The following is an 11,092-nucleotide window of genomic DNA, read 5'->3' as shown; positions in this document are numbered from 1 at the left end:
GGTTTGCACATACTGCAGCAGGGATTTTGGCCCACTCCTCCATACAGACTTTCTCCAGATCCTTCAGGTTTCGGGGCTGTCGCTGGGCAATACGGACTTTCAGCTCCTTCCAAAGATGTTCTATTAGGTTCAGGTCTGGATACTAGCTAGGCCACTCCAGGACCTTGAGATGCTTCTTACGGAGCCACTCCTTAGTTGCCCTGGCTCTGTGTTTCGGGTCGTTGTCATGCTGGAAGACCCAGCCACGACCCATCTTCAATGCTCTTACTGAGGGAAGGAGGTTGTTGGCCAAGATCTCGCGATACATGGCCCCATCCATCCTCCCCTCAATACGGTGCAGTCGTCCTGTCCCCTTCGCAGAAAAGCATCCCCAAAGAATGATGTTTCCACCACCATGCTTCACGGTTGGGATGGTGTTCTTGGGGTTGTACTCATCCTTCTTCTTCCTCCAAACACGGCGAGTGGAGTTTAGACCAAAAAGCTCTATTTTTGTCTCATCAGACCACATGACCTTCTCCCATTCCTCCTCTGGATCATCCAGATGGTCATTGCCAAACTTCAGACGGGCCTGGACATGCGCTGGCTTGAGCAGGGGGACCTTGCGTGCGCTGCAGGATTTTAATTCATGACGGCATAGTGTGTTACTGTGGTCCCAGCTCTCTTCAGGTCATTGACCAGGTCCTGCCGTGTAGTTCTGGGCTGATCCCTCACCTTCCTCATGATCATTGATGCCCCACGAGGTGAGATCTTGCATGGAGCCCCAGACCGAGGGTGATTGACCGTCATCTTGAACTTCATCCATTTTCTAATAATTGCGCCAACAGTTGTTGCCTTCTCACCAAGCTGCTTGCCTATTGTCCTGTAGCCCATCCCAGCCTTGTGCAGGTCTACAATTTTATCCCTGATGTCCTTACACAGCTCTCTGGTCTTGGCCATTGTGGAGAGGTTGAAGTCTGTTTGATTGAGTGTGTGGAAAGGTGTCTTTTATACAGGTAACAGGAGGGCTTCTTAAAGAAAAACTAACAGGTCTGTGAGAGCCAGAATTCTTACTGGTTGGTAGGTGATCAAATACTTATGTCATGCAATAAAATGCAAAATAATTACTTAAAAATCATACAATGTGATTTTCTGGATTTTTGTTTTAGATTCCGTCTCTCACAGTTGAAGTGTACCTATGATAAAAATTACAGACCTCTACATGCTTTGTAAGTAGGAAAACCTGCAAAATCGGCAGTGTATCAAATACTTGTTCTCCCCACTGTATGTGTTAATTCATAGTTTTGATGTCTTCACTATTATTCTACAATGTAGAAAATAGTAAAAATAAAGAATAACCTTTGAATGAGTAGGTGTTCTAAAACTTTTGACCGGTTGTGTATATATATTTTTATTTAATGAATAATAAAAAAGATAAATAGAGCTACATGTGTTAGTCAAGGCAGAAAACTCATACAATTAACCAGCAAGAATACAACTAGAAATCATACACCCAACAAATGTACATTGAAATTCTAATTCACATTCAAACAAAGCATGTACTCTTATCTACTAACTGAACATTTTGATGAAAAGATTTATAATTCAACTCACCAAGCTAACCTTTCAAGCCTCTCCTGGTATCAATATCTCTGCATCAACATGCCTAGTACAAGGCCTTCACTCATAGTTTGAGTATATGTTGTCATATTCTTCATAGTCATTCTCCCCTCCAGCTTTACATTAAGTGAGCTGCTCCAGGTCTAAAGACTCATTGTCTTCATCATACATGTCTTCAGCATCATCCATCCCTGTGAAGGTATCTGGATTTTCATAGATGTCCTCATCTTCCTCACCTGCCTCCTTCACCTTGGTTGTTTCCACACTTGTTCATGGCTCCTGGAGCATTCCTGAGGATGAATACAAACATTTGAGTTACATGCCTGGATGTCAAGTCAGGATCTTAGCACAGGGTATCCATTCATAACTGCTGACATTTTCAAAATCATAACTTTTCGTGGTAAGTTTCTCCCTTTTCACATACATGCTTGCATGGCATCCTTTTTTCATGTCTTCATCTTTGCTCTTATTGACAAAGATTTCTGCGTTGACGTAATCCTCTTCATCAACTTCCTCACTCGCTGCACCCACAGTGTTTCCGTACTTGTTCATGCTCATTGCAGCTGAGGGATTAATTCATTTTAATTCATATAAATTACATCAGTGAATGTAAGAAGGAATAGCTATCATAAAGAGTACCCCAACTAGAAATCATACACTGAACAAAAATATAAACGCAACATGTAAAGTGTTGGTCCCATTTTTCATGAGCTGAAATAAAAGTTCCCTGAAATGTTACATACGCACAAAAGCGTATTTATCTCAGATTTTTGCACAAATTTGTGAGAATTTCTCCTTGGCCAAGATAATCCATCCACCTGACAGTTGTGGAATATCAAGAAGCTGATTAAACAGCATGATCATTACACAGGTGCACCTTCTGCTGGGGACAATAATAGGCCACTCTAAAATGTGCAGTTTTGTCACACAACACAATGCCACAGATGTCTCAAGTTTTGAGGGGGCATGCAATTGGCATGCTGACTGCAGGAATGTCCACCAGAGCTGTTGCCAGAGAATGTTAGGTTCATTTCTCTACCATTAGCTGCCTCCAATGTTGTTTTAGAGAGTTTGGCAGTACATCCAACCGGCGTCACAACTGCAGACCATGTGTATGGCATCGTGTGGGCGAGAGGTTTGCTGATATCAATGTTGTGAAAAGAGTTCCCAATGGTGGCGGTGGGGTTATGGTATGGGCAGGCATAAGCTATGGACATCGAACACAATTGCATTTTATCTATGGTAATTTGAAAGCACAAAAATACTGTGACGAGATCCTGAGGCCCATTGTGCGGCCATTTTCTTTTAAGGATATCTGTATTCCCAGTGATGTGAAATCCATAGATTAGGACCTAATGAATTTATTTAAATTGACTGATTTCCTGATATGAACTGTAACTGATTAAAATCTATGAAATTGTTGCTTGTTGCATTCATATTTTTGTTCAGTATACACTGACATTCTAATTCACAAGCATTTACTCTTATCTACTAACTGAACGTTTTGATGATTATTATTATTTTTTAAGCCCTTATAATTCAACTCACGGTCTAAAGACTCATTGTCTTCATCATACATATCTTCAGCTAAATCCGTCTCTGTGAAGGTATTTGGATTTTCATAGTCTTCCTCATCTTCCTCACCTGCCTCTGGCCCTTCACCTTGGTTGTTTCCACACTTGTTGATGGCTCCTGGAGGATTCCTGAGGATGAATACAAACATTTGAGTTACATGCCTGGATGTCAAGTCAGGATCTTAGCACAGGGTATCCATTCATAACTGCTGACATTTTCAAAATCATAACTTTTCGTGGTAAGTTTCTCCCTTTTCACATACATGCTTGCATGGCATCCTTTTTTCATGTCTTCATCTTTGCTCTTATTGACAAAGATTTCTGCGTTGACGTAATCCTCTTCATCAACTTCCTCACTCGCTGCACCCACAGTGTTTCCGTACTTGTTCATGCTCATTGCAGCTGAGGGATTAATTCATTTTAATTCATATAAATTACATCAGTGAATGTAAGAAGGAATAGCTATCATAAAGAGTACCCCAACTAGAAATCATACACTGAACAAAAATATAAACGCAACATGTAAAGTGTTGGTCCCATTTTTCATGAGCTGAAATAAAAGTTCCCTGAAATGTTACATACGCACAAAAGCGTATTTATCTCAGATTTTTGCAGAAATTTGTGAGAATTTCTCCTTGGCCAAGATAATCCATCCACCTGACAGTTGTGGAATATCAAGAAGCTGATTAAACAGCATGATCATTACACAGGTGCACCTTCTGCTGGGGACAATAATAGGCCACTCTAAAATGTGCAGTTTTGTCACACAACACAATGCCACAGATGTCTCAAGTTTTGAGGGGGCATGCAATTGGCATGCTGACTGCAGGAATGTCCACCAGAGCTGTTGCCAGAGAATGTTAGGTTCATTTCTCTACCATTAGCTGCCTCCAATGTTGTTTTAGAGAGTTTGGCAGTACATCCAACCGGCGTCACAACTGCAGACCATGTGTATGGCATCGTGTGGGCGAGAGGTTTGCTGATATCAATGTTGTGAAAAGAGTTCCCAATGGTGGCGGTGGGGTTATGGTATGGGCAGGCATAAGCTATGGACATCGAACACAATTGCATTTTATCTATGGTAATTTGAAAGCACAAAAATACTGTGACGAGATCCTGAGGCCCATTGTGCGGCCATTTTCTTTTAAGGATATCTGTATTCCCAGTGATGTGAAATCCATAGATTAGGACCTAATGAATTTATTTAAATTGACTGATTTCCTGATATGAACTGTAACTGATTAAAATCTATGAAATTGTTGCTTGTTGCATTCATATTTTTGTTCAGTATACACTGACATTCTAATTCACAAGCATTTACTCTTATCTACTAACTGAACGTTTTGATGATTTTTTTTTTTTTTAAGCCCTTATAATTCAACCCACGGTCTAAAGACTCATTGTCTTCATCATACATATCTTCAGCTAAATCCGTCTCTGTTAAGGTATTTGGATTTTCATAGTCTTCCTCATCTTCCTCACCTGCCTCTGGCCCTTCACCTTGGTTGTTTCCACACTTGTTGATGGCTCCTGGAGGATTCCTGAGGATGAATACAAACATTTGAGTTACATGCCTGGATGTCAAGTCAGGATCTTAGCACAGGGTATCCATTCATAACTGCTGACATTTTCAAAATCATAACTTTTCGTGGTAAGTTTCTCCCTTTTCACATACATGCTTGCATGGCATCCTTTTTCATGTCTTCATCTTTGCTCTTATTGACAAAGATTTCTGCGTTGACGTAATCCTCTTCGTCAACTTCCTCACTCGCTGCACCCACAGTGTTTCCGTACTTGTTCATGCTCATTGCAGCTGAGGGATTAATTCATTTTAATTCATATAAATTACATCAGTGAATGTAAGAAGGAATAGCTATCATAAAGAGTACCCCAACTAGAAATCATACACTGAACAAAAATATAAACGCAACATGTAAAGTGTTGGTCCCATTTTTCATGAGCTGAAATAAAAGTTCCCTGAAATGTTACATACGCACAAAAGCGTATTTATCTCAGATTTTTGCACAAATTTGTGAGAATTTCTCCTTGGCCAAGATAATCCATCCACCTGACAGTTGTGGAATATCAAGAAGCTGATTAAACAGCATGATCATTACACAGGTGCACCTTCTGCTGGGGACAATAATAGGCCACTCTAAAATGTGCAGTTTTGTCACACAACACAATGCCACAGATGTCTCAAGTTTTGAGGGGGCATGCAATTGGCATGCTGACTGCAGGAATGTCCACCAGAGCTGTTGCCAGAGAATGTTAGGTTCATTTCTCTACCATTAGCTGCCTCCAATGTTGTTTTAGAGAGTTTGGCAGTACATCCAACTGGCGTCACAACTGCAGACCATGTGTATGGCATCGTGTGGGCGAGAGGTTTGCTGATATCAATGTTGTGAAAAGAGTTCCCAATGGTGGCGGTGGGGTTATGGTATGGGCAGGCATAAGCTATGGACATCGAACACAATTGCATTTTATCTATGGTCATTTGAAAGCACAAAAATACTGTGACGAGATCCTGAGGCCCATTGTGCGGCCATTTTCTTTTAAGGATATCTGTATTCCCAGTGATGTGAAATCCATAGATTAGGACCTAATGAATTTATTTAAATTGACTGATTTCCTGATATGAACTGTAACTGATTAAAATCTATGAAATTGTTGCTTGTTGCATTCATATTTTTGTTCAGTATACACTGACATTCTAATTCACAAGCATTTACTCTTATCTACTAACTGAACGTTTTGATGATTATTTTTTTTTTTAAGCCCTTATAATTCAACTCACGGTCTAAAGACTCATTGTCTTCATCATACATATCTTCAGCTAAATCCGTCTCTGTGAAGGTATTTTGATTTTCATAGTCTTCCTCATCTTCCTCACCTGCCTCTGGCCCTTCACCTTGGTTGTTTCCACACTTGTTGATGGCTCCTGGAGCATTCCTGAGAACGAACACAAACATTTGAGTTACATGCCTGGACTTCAAGTCAGGATCTTGGCACACGTTATCCCTTCTTAACTGCAGACATTTTTTAAATCATTATTTTTAGTGGTAAGCGAATCCCTTTTCACATACATTCCTGCATGGCATCCTTTTTTCAAGTCTTCATCTTTGCTCTTGTTGACAAAGGTTTCTGCGTTGACGTAATCCTCTTCATAATCCTCTTCACTCGCTGCACCTCCAGTGTTTCCATATGCGTTCATGTTAATGGAAGCTCAGGGATTAATCAGTTACATTCATATAAATGACATCAGTTAATGTAAGCAGGAATAGATATCATAAACAGTACAAAACCATATACAAAATTAGGGTTGAAAAATTCTGGTTATCAAAATGTCCATGTTTTCTAAAGATCCTGGTTGGAGGATTCCAAATTTCCTGATTAATCCTTCCTGATTTCAGGAATCTTCGAACTGGGAGTTCTTGAAAAAAACGGAGAATTTTGCAACCCTAATCAAAATCCTAATTAGAGGAAGTAGAACTTACTTTCTCTTGGGTTTATCATAATAGACTGCTCTCTGCTGTTTCTCTTCCTCCAGACTAGACAAGGAATTAGCAGCAGAAGGAGGAGGAGGAGCCCACCTATTGCGCCAGCGGCAATAATGGGGACTATAGATGCTATGGAGAGAAACAACACCATATATACCATCTTTCAGAAGACTACATTTCAGAATTTGTATAGCTATCAAATTCTTCTGCAATGTAAAACATTGGTCTTTAAAAAATATTGCATGACTGATAGGACTGATAATATCTATATTTTTTTCTATTCACAATCCTTAAATATGGCCTTCATGGTAATGCATTTGAGAAACATGAAACAAACTTATTGTACCTTGAATGCTGACTGTCAGCATCTCTGTCTTGGTAGAATGGAATGACAGGGTGGAGACATTAACTTCATAAACACAACTGTAGTTCCCCTGGTCTTTATACACTGCAACAGGGAAGTGGAAGGAGGCAGAGTGGTTGACTGCTGGCTTAGTCTCAGTTCTGTTGGACCCAGAGAAGTCCAGATAGAAGAGGCCTCCAGGATACTGTGGCTGAATGGAGCAGGTGATGAAGAAGCTGTGGCCCCTGGTCACCTCTGGCCCCTGAAGTCCCCAGACCATCGATCCATTTGGAGCACTGAGAGAGATGTTGGGCTGTAGCAAGACGACTAGGAAAAGACAAGAGCAGGTTGTTAACGTGTGCACTGTGACTGCAGCATAACAATCATTTTTCTTGCCAAGAAAACACTATGCTAGAATACATTATGAAGAGAACTCTTGCATTAAATAACGTATAATCTCGGAACCCAGTGTTCCTCTTGCATTAATGTTGAGTTGCTCACCTACAGTGGGGAGAACAAGTATTTGATACACTGCCGATTTTGAAGGTTTTCCTACTTACAAAGCATGTAGAGGTCTGTAATTTTTATCATAGATACACTTCAACTGCGAGAGACGGAATCTAGAAAATCCAGAAAATCACATTGTATGATTTTTAAGTAATTAATTTGCATTTTATTGCATGACATAAGTATTTGATACATCAGAAAAGCAGAACTTAATATTTGGTACAGAAACCTTTGTTTGCAATTACAGAGAACATACGTTTCCTGTAGGTCTTGACCAGGTTTGCACACACTGCAGCAGGGATTTTGGCCCACTCCTCCATACAGACCTTCTCCAGATCCTTCAGGTTTCGGGGCCTGTTGCTGGGCAATACGGACTTTCAGCTCCCTCCAAAGATTTTCTATTGGGTTCAGGTCTGGAGACTGGCTAGGCCACTCCAGGACCTTGAGATGCTTCTTACAGAGCCACTCCTTAGTTGCCCTGGCTGTGTGTTTCGGGTCGTTGTCATGCTGGAAGACCCAGCCACGACCCATCTTCAATGCTCTTACTGAGGGAAGGAGGTTGTTGGCCAAGATCTTGCGATACATGGCCCCATCCATCCTCCCCTCAATACGGTGCAGTCGTCCTGTCCCCTTTGCAGAAAAGCATCCCCAAAGAATGATGTTTCCACCTCCATGCTTCACGGTTGGGATGGTGTTCTTGGGGTTGTACTCATCCTTCTTCTTCCTCCAAACACGGCGAGTGGAGTTTAGACCAAAAAGCTATATTTTTGTCTCATCAGACCACATGACCTTCTCCCATTCCTCCTCTGGATCATCCAGATGGTCATTGGCAAACTTCAGACGGGCCTGGACATGCGCTGGCTTGAGTAGGGGGACCTTGCGTGCGCTGCAGGATTTTAATCCATGACGGCGTAGTGTGTTACTAATGGTTTTCTTTGAGACTGTGGTCCCAGCTCTCTTCAGGTCTTTGACCAGGTCCTGCCGTGTAGTTCTGGGCTGATCCCTCACCTTCCTCATGATCATTGATGCCCCACGAGGTGAGATCTTGCATGGAGCCCCAGACCGAGGGTGATTGACCGTCATCTTGAACTTCTTCCATTTTCTAATAATTGCGCCAACAGTTGTTGCCTTCTCACCAAGCTGCTTGCCTATTGTCCTGTAGCCCATCCCAGCCTTGTGCAGGTCTACAATTTTATCCCTGATGTCCTTACACAGCTCTCTGGTCTTGGCCATTGTGGAGAGGTTGGCGTCTGTTTGATTGAGTGTGTGGACAGGTGTCTTTTATACAGGTAATGAGTTCAAACAGGTGCAGTTAATACAGGTAATGAGTGGAGAACAGGAGGGCTTCTTAAAGAAAAACTAACAGGTCTGTGAGAGCCGGAATTCTTACTGGTTGGTAGGTGATCAAATACGTATGTCATGCAATAAAATGCACATTAATTACTTAAAAATCATACAATGGGATTTTCTGGATTTTTGTTTTAGATTCCGTCTCTCACAGTTGAAGTGTACCTATGATAAAAAGTACAGACCTCTACATGCTTTGTAAGTAGGAAACCCTGCAAAATCGGCAGTGTATCAAATACTTGTTCTCCCCACTGTATAACCGAAAATTAAACAGAGTAACTTTGAGTGGAGCTGAAGTCTCGACTGGATACCCTTGTCTGATACTGACATCGGTATGACCCCTCGTAGTTAAAGTCCACTTTAGGAATGTTGAAAGTGACAGAGTTGCTACTTGTGGTTTTGTCCATTCTGAATGAGCCTGAAGTTGCGATGAATGTACAGACGCGGTCAAACGTATTGACACTCTTGCACGATTCACTATTTTTCTAAAATAAGTTGAAATTGATAAAACGTTTGGTGTTTACAATGTATAAGTTTGATTTACAACTGCATAGAACCCCCCCCAAAAAAATCTAAACTGAAATTTAGATTTTCCACTTCAAAGTTTAAAGAAATGACCTGGAATTACCTCAAATTATTTTGTTTGGATGCAATGATTATCGTTAATGTGTAAATTATCTCACCTGTGGTAAGTTGCAGGTGCCTATAGGTAAAAACAGCCATTCAACAAGTTTTTAAAAGAAAAAACAAAACATTCTGCTCCGTATATTTGACCGCATACGTATGTTGGATTACTCAATTTAAAACCACTAAATGTAATATTTTAAGCTGCTCCTGCAAAATATTGACTTTAAAAACTTGGAAACCTCAGTCTTCATGTAGACTAAAGCATAAACTTGGGGTTTATTTTGTTAGCTTCAGGCTTTCTCTTTTTGCCTTTGCTGCCTGAACTGGGAAACAATCTTGTCAGCTATCAGGACATTTTCAAAAAGTCCTCTTAACTCTAAACAAGAGATGGCAGTTGTGTATGTGGTGAACTATTGACCTACAGAGCCTTCAGAAAGTATTCACACCGCTTGACTTTTTCCACATTTTGTTGTGATACAGACTGAATTTAGATTCAATTGAGATTTTGTGTTACTGGCCCATAGACTATACCCCATAATGTCAAAGTGGAATAATGTTTTTCTAAATTGTCAAAGACTCCAGCCACCCAAGTCATAGACTGTTCTCTCTGCTACCACACGGCAAGTGGTACTGATGCACTAAATAAGTTCCGGAGTAAAAATGTGCTTATTAAGTCACATAATAAGTCACATAACAAGTCACGTAATAATAACTTCTGGTATGGCAACTGCTTGGCATCCGACCACATGACGCTACAGAGGGTAATGTATGGCCCAGTACATCACTGGGGCCGAGCTCCCTGCCATCCAGGACCTCTATACCAGGCGGTGTCATAGGAAGGCCATAAAAATTGTCAAAGACTTCAGCCACCCAAGTCATAGACTGTCCTCTGTGCTACCCCACGGCAAGTCGGTACTGATGCATCATATCTGGAACCAACAGGACCCTGAACAGCTTCTACCCCCAAGCCATAACTACTAAATAGTTAACCAGAAACTAACCGGACTATCTGCATTGACTGTTTTTACACTAACACTTTTGACTCATCACTTACACTGCCGTTACTGTTTATTATCTATCCTGTTGCCTAGTCACTTTATCCCTACCTACAGGTCCGGCTCTAGGCATAACCGACATAAGCAGTCACTTAGGGCCCCAGACTGCTAGGGCCCCTCCAAAATTAAAAAACACTTTTTTATTTAAAAATAAATAAATAAAAATTTGGGGGGGGAACTCAGTCGGGGTCTCAACTTACTGTTGAGAGTTAAGACGTCTGCATGCCTCCCATCTGAAACACTAAAGAACAGTTTGTGCATATATTATGACATTTTGTGATGTTTTGGTTCGTTTTCGTCTTCTGCAAGGGTTTTTCTGGCTGTTCGTGCACACAACATTTTTTCTTGAGGCAAGCCGAAAGTCAGTGGCCGAAGTTTACGCCCCTTCGTCGGTGATTGGTCAACAGTAGGGATTCTTCAATGAAGTGTTTGTTGTCATTCAACTTGAGAAATACTGCACCAAACATCTTAGTTAGATGTAAAATTGCTCAACTAAGATCTCCTCAGCAAAAAAGGTTATTCTAACATGTATTGATTCAGGGT

At 41.0% G+C, this 11,092-nt stretch overlaps 1 protein-coding gene across 1 annotated transcript in view; it reads right to left on the bottom strand.

Moving 5' to 3' along the window:
- Nucleotides 1–3,539: 3,539 nt before the first annotated feature.
- LOC121551731 overlaps nt 3,540–11,092 on the bottom strand; it is a 76,841-nt gene continuing 69,288 nt past the window's right edge. Inside the window, exons 27-33 of the mRNA XM_045211149.1 lie at nt 7,017–7,340; nt 6,668–6,799; nt 6,257–6,395; nt 6,064–6,122; nt 4,846–4,983; nt 4,653–4,711; nt 3,540–3,572 (exon numbers count right to left, since the gene is read on the bottom strand). Of these exons, the coding sequence (XP_045067084.1) occupies nt 4,710–4,711; nt 4,846–4,983; nt 6,064–6,122; nt 6,257–6,395; nt 6,668–6,799; nt 7,017–7,340 (794 nt within the window). The 3' untranslated portion in view covers nt 3,540–3,572; nt 4,653–4,709. The remainder of the gene's footprint in view (nt 3,573–4,652; nt 4,712–4,845; nt 4,984–6,063; nt 6,123–6,256; nt 6,396–6,667; nt 6,800–7,016; nt 7,341–11,092) is intronic.

This window comes from Coregonus clupeaformis, chromosome 35, assembly GCF_020615455.1.
Source record: "Coregonus clupeaformis isolate EN_2021a chromosome 35, ASM2061545v1, whole genome shotgun sequence".
Classification (NCBI taxonomy): domain Eukaryota; kingdom Metazoa; phylum Chordata; class Actinopteri; order Salmoniformes; family Salmonidae; genus Coregonus; species Coregonus clupeaformis.
Note: the sequence above shows the minus strand (reverse complement) of the source record. Positions and strands in the feature narration are given on the sequence as shown.